At 44.3% G+C, this 7,566-nt stretch overlaps 1 protein-coding gene across 1 annotated transcript; it reads left to right on the forward strand.

The window, feature by feature from the left end:
- Positions 1-4,211: 4,211 nt before the first annotated feature.
- On the forward strand, positions 4,212-6,746 carry LOC129151925 (serine/threonine-protein kinase MARK2-like). Its single transcript, XM_054728535.1, has 4 exons — positions 4,212-4,615; positions 4,769-5,264; positions 6,002-6,139; positions 6,522-6,746. Exons 1-4 carry the CDS (start codon positions 4,212-4,214, stop codon positions 6,564-6,566), a joined length of 1,083 nt encoding a protein of 360 aa, XP_054584510.1. The 3' UTR covers positions 6,567-6,746.
- Positions 6,747-7,566: the final 820 nt, after the last annotated feature.

Raw genomic sequence — 7,566 nt, forward strand, 5'->3', positions numbered from 1 at the left:
TGGGTGAATGTATTTCTGCTGTGTGTATATATATAGGCCTAGAACTGCTGGGTCATAGGGAATGATATATTCAGCTTTAGTAGATGCTGCTAAATAGAAAAGTTTAGTGGAAGTTGTACCAGTTGATATTTTATAGTGGTCAAGCTAAGAAATGGCTAAGTGAGAGTTGTAGCAGAGCAGATGGAGAGACGAGGATCAAAGTGGAGGCAGAGTCCATAGGATTTACTGATGTCGGTGTGAGAAAGGAAAGAAAGAAAGGATTACTCTTAGATCCTTAATTGGAGAAACAGGGTGACCAGTGGTGCCATTTACTGAAATGGATAAGGGCCTCAAGGAGCAGTAGATTTGGTGGGATAGGAATTAATAATTTTTATATAGATATATTAATGATTAAATATTTATTAGATAGCAAGTGTGAATATTTAAGAGGCAATTGGGGGAGAACCTAGCTGGACATATTCATTTGAGTGTCTTCAAGATATAGACTCAAAGCAATGAAGTTGAAGGAGGTTACTAAAAAAGGTAGTGTAAATAAGAAAAAATAACAGCATTTAGTGATCAGGAAAAGAAAGAAAAGCTGACAAAGAAAAGTGAAAAATACTGCTCAGTTTAGTATGGTGAAAAAAAAAGCCAGATGAGTGGGAATATCATAAAGATAAAGTAAATAATTGAGAAGAGCCGAGTGTACACTATAGAATGAACTAGATAAAACTTACTGACAAATCATTAGCTAATATGCTGCAACTGCAAATATACAATTATAACTACAGTTTACACCATGTTAGTTCTGTTATTAACTCCCCTTCTCTCTAAATCAGGCTGTTAATGACGCATAGAGAGCAGAGGGCCTAGGCCAGTGGTCCATAGACTGCAGCTCGCGAGCCACATGCGGCTCTTTGGCCCCTTGAGTGTGGCTCTTCCACAAAATACCACATGTGGGCGCGCACATACAGTGCGATTGAAACTTCGTGGCCCACATGCAGAAGCCGGTTTTCGGCTCTCAAAAGCAATTTCAATCGTTATACTGTTGATATTTGGCTCTGTTGACTAATGAGTTTGCCGACCACTGTCCTAGGCTATCCCAATTCTTTTCAATCCAAGTGTGTACATAGGAAAAGAGATGCTTCTAATTACTGATCTCATACTGATGCTGAGCTCTTCATCCAAGAGCAACTGCTCATTATTTGGTCTCTTATGTAAGAAGACATTCTCTTCATCATTTCAAATGTTACAACCTTCTCCTTTTACATGTATCTGTTTCTGCACCAAAATGGAATATAAACCTTTTAGGGATAACTTGCCACTTGGATTATGATACCTCTGTATATATACATTAATCAGGAGCTGGCTTAAGGTTTCTCTGTATACAGATACTCCTCAATTTACTAATACAATGGAGTTACATCCTGATAAGCCCATTGCACATTTTAAATACTGTAAATCAAAACTGCATTTAATACACCTAACCTGCTAAACAGCATAGCTTAGCTGAGCTTACCTTAAATATGCTCAGAACACTTACATTAGCCTACAGTTGGACAAAATTAGAAAACATAATAAAAACACAGTAGATTATAAGTTGTTTACTGTCATGCTCGTGGGGCTAACTTGGAACTGCAGGTCATAGCCCCTGCCCAGCATCACAAGAGAATATCGTACCCCATACACTAGCCCATGAAAGATCAAAATTCTAAGGACAGTCTCTACTGAGTAATTTCATTTTGGGCCCATTGTAAAGTCAAAAAATCGTTAAGTCAAACCATTATAAGTGGGTGACCATCTATATTGTATGAACTACTGGAAAATTCTTTTTGAATATTTTTATATTATGTTTTAGATAATAAAAATGAAGAAACATTAAAAAGACAAACTGAGCAGGTGATTAGGTAAAATGGGAGATACGACTATAGGGATACAATGTTTTATTGCACTTCACTTTATTGCACTTCTCAGATGTTGCATGTTTTACAAATTAAAGGCAAGACCATCCACCAGCAAACAGATTACAACTTGCTCTACTACAATACTAGCTTTACTGCAGTGGTCTGGAACTGAACTCACAATTTCTCCAAAATATGCCTGTATAATGAAATAAAATTTATTCCAACAATTTTTCCTAAAATATTTTAATTCAGTGGTTTTTAATATAATCACATGTTGCACATCCATCATTACCATCTCATTTCAGAACAATTTATCAACCCCAAAGGAAATTTTGTACAAATTAGTAATCACTCTTCATTTTGTGGAATGTCTTTACACTTTCTTTTTTTTAAGGGGGATTTTATTTTGGCAAATGTCTGTTTTATTTTTTAATCCTCACCTGAGGACATACTTAGAGAGAGAACAAGAGAAAGGAAGAGAGAGAGAGAACGGGGGGATGGGGGAGGGAGAGAGACAGAGAGACATTGTTCAGTTGCCTTCTATACATGTACCAACCAGGAATCAAACCCTCAATCCAGATGTGCCCTGACTGGAAATCAAGATTAAAACCTTTTGATGCACAGGACAATGCTCAACAAACTGAGGTGTCCTTTAAGCTCAAAAGTTTTTAATTTTGATGAAGTCCAAATTATCTATGTTTTACTCTTATTGTTTGTGCTTTTGGTGTCATATTTAAGAAATCATTGCTTGTAATCTCTAACTTGTAAGCATCTGTCTAGAATTGATTAAATGTCCCCCATTTGGATCCCAATCAGCTCAGCAGCAAAGACTATCATGTTTAGGAGCTGAGTATCACAGCAGGAAGGCAAAAGGAATTTTTCTTAGAAGATTAGTTTGAAATAGAATATGCCAGAGGCTCCCCCAAAGTGTCCTCAAGGCTGCCTGCTCCCTCTCTGCCTCCATAAAGGGTGGAATTTGCCCCAACATATTACCCCACCCTTTGTACCTCTGTAGACATTCTTTCATCCAGAGAAGTCTTTTGTGTAATCTGGGAATGGATATTCAACATGTGAACATACTTACAGCCTTACTGCAGGTCCAAATTTATTTCGTCCTTAGCAAGTACCAGTGGAAGGACGAATCATCTTCTTGAATCTTTACAGCGAGGCTCCTGCCAGCTGGCTTTTCCTCAGTCTCACTGAGCAACCACAGACCTGGAAACCCAGACTTGAGCACTCCTTGGTCCTATCTTATCTGCCCCCAAAGCTGAGTGAGGACAGAACATGACTGTTTTTTAGAATCACTTTGATTAATAGTTGGTCATATTTTGTTACCACAAACTTCTGTTAATCCAGTGAACAAACATTTATTAAACACTTATTTTGTTGCCACTCACTGTGCTAGACTCCGGGAACACTACAGTCCTGCCCCTTCCTTCATGGGAAAGACAGACAGTAAACAAGAATCAGCCCCACTGTGGTCGGTGCTATGAAGATGACAAACGTGATGGCCTGAGTGAGGTAGGTAGGGATGGATGGATCAGGGATATCTGAACTTAGAACTAAGCAGGTGATATTTGAACTGAGAACTGGAGCATGAGAATAAGTCAGACTTTTCTGTGTGTGTGTGTGTGTGGGTGTGTGTGGGTGTGTGTGTGTGTGCGCGTGCACGCACATCTTATAGATTTATATTTCTAATAAAATAAATATCAATATAATATCCCAAATAAACAAAAGTGTCTTTTTGTGTTTTCCAGAGTATAATGGTCATGAGACCAAAAAGTGAGAAAACCACTATGGTTTATCCCCAGCTAGGATTGGTCCATTTCTTGTTCTGACCTCATAAGGTGCCATTGTGATGGAATCACAAACCACTCCCCAGCCGGGATTGGTCCATTTCTTGCTCTGACCTCATAAGGTGCCATTGTGATGGAATTGCGAACCACTCCCATAAAAAGGCCCTGACTGGGCCGAGGATTTTGTCCGTTATAGCCCAGGAAGCTGATTGTGGTGACCTGTGGACTTGGACTCCTTAGATAGGTTTTGCCGTTTTTTTTCATTTTTGTTTGTTTTCTTATTTTTTTTCATTTTTCTTTTATTTAATTTTTCTTTTTTTTTATTTTCATTTTATTTTATTTTTTTTCTTTTGTTATTTTCTTTTATTTAATTTATTTTATTTTATTTTATTTTTATTTGTTTTTTTTCTTTTGTTATTTTCTTTTATTTAATTTAATTTTGTTTTTATTTTGTTTTATTTTTTGAGTTATTTTTCTTTTTGTTTTTCTTTTTTATTTTAGTTATTTATTTTGGTTTGTTATTTTGGTTACAATGTCTGATGACTTTGCAGCCCCCTCTGACACCCATAGTCTCTGTATTGGAGACTATGTACTCCAATCCAGGATTGGCCAGGGAGCCTGTGCCAAGGTGTATTTGGCCTGGCACGTGCTGTCCGGGATGGAGGTGGTGGTGAAAGCCATCAGTCTGAAGGGCTTCTCTCGATATGCTCGAGAGATCTATTGTCTTAAAAGCTTACAACACCCAAACATAACAGCGTTGTTTGAGGTGGTTACCACCCCAGACATGCTCTTCTTGGTGATGGAGCACCTGAGGGAAGGGGACCTGCGGCAGCGGCTGGAGAACCACGGCCCGCTGAGCGAGCGCCAGGCCCGCGCCGCGTTCCGGCAGGTGGTGTCGGCGCTGCAGTACTGCCACCGGCGGGGCATCGTCCACAGGTTTGATCGGCTCCAAACCCTGTGCTGCTGTCAAACTGTACCTGCTGCAGAGCTCTAAGGCGGGGAGGGAAAGCGGGGGGACCCTTCTCTAGAAGCAGCCCCTGTGCACAGGGCGGTGCCCACGTGCTCACACATTCCTCCCAACGCCCACAGGGACCTGAAGCCGGACAACATCCTGCTGGACGAGGACGGCACGGTCAAGCTGGCCGACTTCGGCTTCGGGCGGAGGGTGAGCGACGACTCCAAACTGAGCACCTTCTGCGGCACCTTCTACTACATGGCCCCGGAGGTCCTGCGGCAGGAGCCGTACGATGGCCGGAAAGCGGATGTCTGGAGCCTGGGGGTGACCCTGTACAAGACCGTGACGGGGACGGTGCCGTTCCAGGGGGAGAGCTTGGCGAAAATTAAGGCGCAGGTCCTGGCCGGGCAGTTCGAGGCCCCGCACCGCATGTCCAGGCAGGGCGGCCAATTCATCAGGTGGCTCCTGACCGTCGACCCCAGCCAGAGGCCGACCCTGGAGGAGGTCATGCGGCACCCCTGGCTCAACAGGGGCCAGGAGGAGCTGAGGCCCTACAGCCAGCCGCCCGGGGGGGACCTGGACCCCCAGGTCCTAGAACTGATGCAGAGCCTCGGTTTCGAGCCAGACCAGGTAGAGCAGTCTGTAGGGGAGAGGAAATATGACAGGGACATGGGGACCTACCTGATCCTAAAGAAGATGGAGACCAAGATGCCAGGGAGAAAGGTCAAGGTCAGACCCTACCGCTCCCCTGACAGCAGTGACATTTCCTCAAGCTACGAGGCGGCCCAGCCCTCTGATGGGGGGACTGAAGAGCGGTCTCAGCCATCTGATGGGGGGGCTGAAGAGGGGTCTCAGCCCTCTGATGGGGGGGCTGAAGAGGGGTCTCAGCCATCTGATGGGGGGACTGAGGAGGGGTCTCAGCCATCTGATGGGGGGACTGAAGAGTCTTCCATCCTCCCACACTACCTGTGGTTCAACGTGCCCGGGCCCCCACCCAGCCTGGAATCCATGGCCACCCCTCCCCCATTAGAGTCCATCGAGTTCGGGACAGCTCCCCCCAGCCCAGACCTGCAGCTTGGCCCTGGGGGCTCCCCCTGGACCCACAGCCGCCGCCTCCCCAGCAGCAGCAGCAGCAGCAGCAGCATCAGGGGTGGAGCCCCAGAGGGAGCCGCCCCTGAAAGCTGCCGCCAAGCTGGGCAGCCTGAGGGCAGCACCCCCGCCTCTTCCTCTGCCCACAGCCAGGGCCGGCCGGGGTTGGCTAGAAGGGCCCTCCGAGCCTTCCTGAAATTCATGTGCTGTGGGGTACCCACCAGAAAGAGGCGTTCTAAAAGGAACAAAGTCAATCCAATGTAATTTTTAAAATTGAGAACCGACAAGGCAAGGGCCACAGTCAGCTCGAAGGTGCGGAGCTCCAGGAAGGCCGGGCGCGTGGTGCTGGAGACGAGCCAGAGGCTGGACCCAAGCAGCCGGGGAGAGCGGGGCCAGGACACCCGCTGCGTGTGCAGGTGAGAGGACTGGGTCCAGCCGACGAGGGAGGGTGCGCACCGCGGAGGCGGCCTCTGCTCGGGACTCACATCAGGAGGGTTTGTGTTTTGTTTTTAATTTTATGTCAAGTTTTATTAGTTACCAAAACAATGTGTACTGTTATAAAACTGTAAATGCTGTAGATATCTATAAAGCAGGAAGGGAAAAGCTGGGGTAATTCCATTCTCTAGAAGCAACCACTGTTAACAGTTTGGTGCCCACATGTTCAAACATTTCTTTCAATGCTCTGTAAACATCATTTTAAAAATTATTTTTATTATAACAGATTTATGTTATTCATATTATCTTGCTAGTTGCTTTGTTTTCTTTTCTTTTAATTTAATAAATCTTTATTGTATCCAGCAGCACCGTGGTCTTCGGAACCCTGTTGCCCAAAATGCCTGCTGAGCTGGGAAGACTGCGTGGCGCCCCCTGGAGGTCAAGAGGAGGGGCCGCCCTCGCTGTGGGCCCACCCCCCAGCCCCCACCTGACTGTAGACCGGACTTTTTCCTGGGTCACTTTCCTCCCCTGCTCCTTGGCTCCCATGTTTGTGGGGCTTCTTATTAAAGCATTTGGTTCTCCCCCCACCCCCCCCAAAAAAAAAATAAAAGAAATCATTGCTTAATCCTATATTTAAACCTATATTTTTTAACAATAGTTTTAGCTCTTACATTTAGCTCTCATAAATTTTTATGGAAACTGAACATTTTAAATAATACGATATGGCAACTTTGAAAATCAGATTTCATCACTCACAGTGTATTGTCACTGCTAGTTTTTTTGTTGCTATCTGTTTAGTGAATTTTATGAACAAATTCTGTAAAGCCTGTATTCCTTGTTGTGTGTGGTCACTGGATCCTCAGCTTGGTTAGCTAAGTGGTCAACTAGTGACTGGAGAAAGATTGCTCAAATGCCTGGAAGTAGTAAGTCCACCAGCTATTGTGGAGAGGCTTTGTGTGCCTGTTGAGGCACATCTTCAACCCTCAGGCACTTAACAGCTCTTGTTAGCCTTTACTTACTAGTACTGCTTCTGCAGAGTTACAAGGTCAGCCAGAGGTGAAAGATTAGGACCGTCTCTGGTCTTTCCTGAGTAGCACACATGCATGTGACCATCTAGATTCCCAGGAAGATGCTGGACTTCTCATTCTCCAGTTTTTACTTTTAAGTTATTCAGCTTTTAAAAAAATATGATTTTATTTATTTTAGAGAGAGGGATAGAGAGATAGAGGCTTCAATGAGAAAGAAACATTGATTGGGTGCCTCCTACACACCTCATGTCCACAGCCTTGGCATGTGCCCTGACTGGAATCAAACCAGTCATTCAACCACTGAGCCACCTCAGCCAGGCTAAGTTTTTCAGCTTTAATTTTTTAAATTATCTTTTCCAATTGTTATTGCTGTCCCAGGA

The sequence above is a fragment of the Eptesicus fuscus genome, chromosome 16 (assembly GCF_027574615.1).
Source record: "Eptesicus fuscus isolate TK198812 chromosome 16, DD_ASM_mEF_20220401, whole genome shotgun sequence".
Taxonomy (NCBI): Eukaryota; Metazoa; Chordata; class Mammalia; order Chiroptera; family Vespertilionidae; genus Eptesicus; species Eptesicus fuscus.

Excerpts from the sequence above, each read along its gene's own strand:
- LOC129151925 (XM_054728535.1), top strand. The coding sequence starts at position 4,212 with ATGTCTGATGACTTTGCAGCCCCCTCTGACACCCATAGTCTCTGTATT. Across the intron at positions 4,616-4,768 it reads CGGCGGGGCATCGTCCACAG|GGACCTGAAGCCGGACAACA; the intron begins GTTTGATCGGCT and ends CAACGCCCACAG. Across the intron at positions 5,265-6,001 it reads TCGGTTTCGAGCCAGACCAG|AACCGACAAGGCAAGGGCCA; the intron begins GTAGAGCAGTCT and ends TTTAAAATTGAG.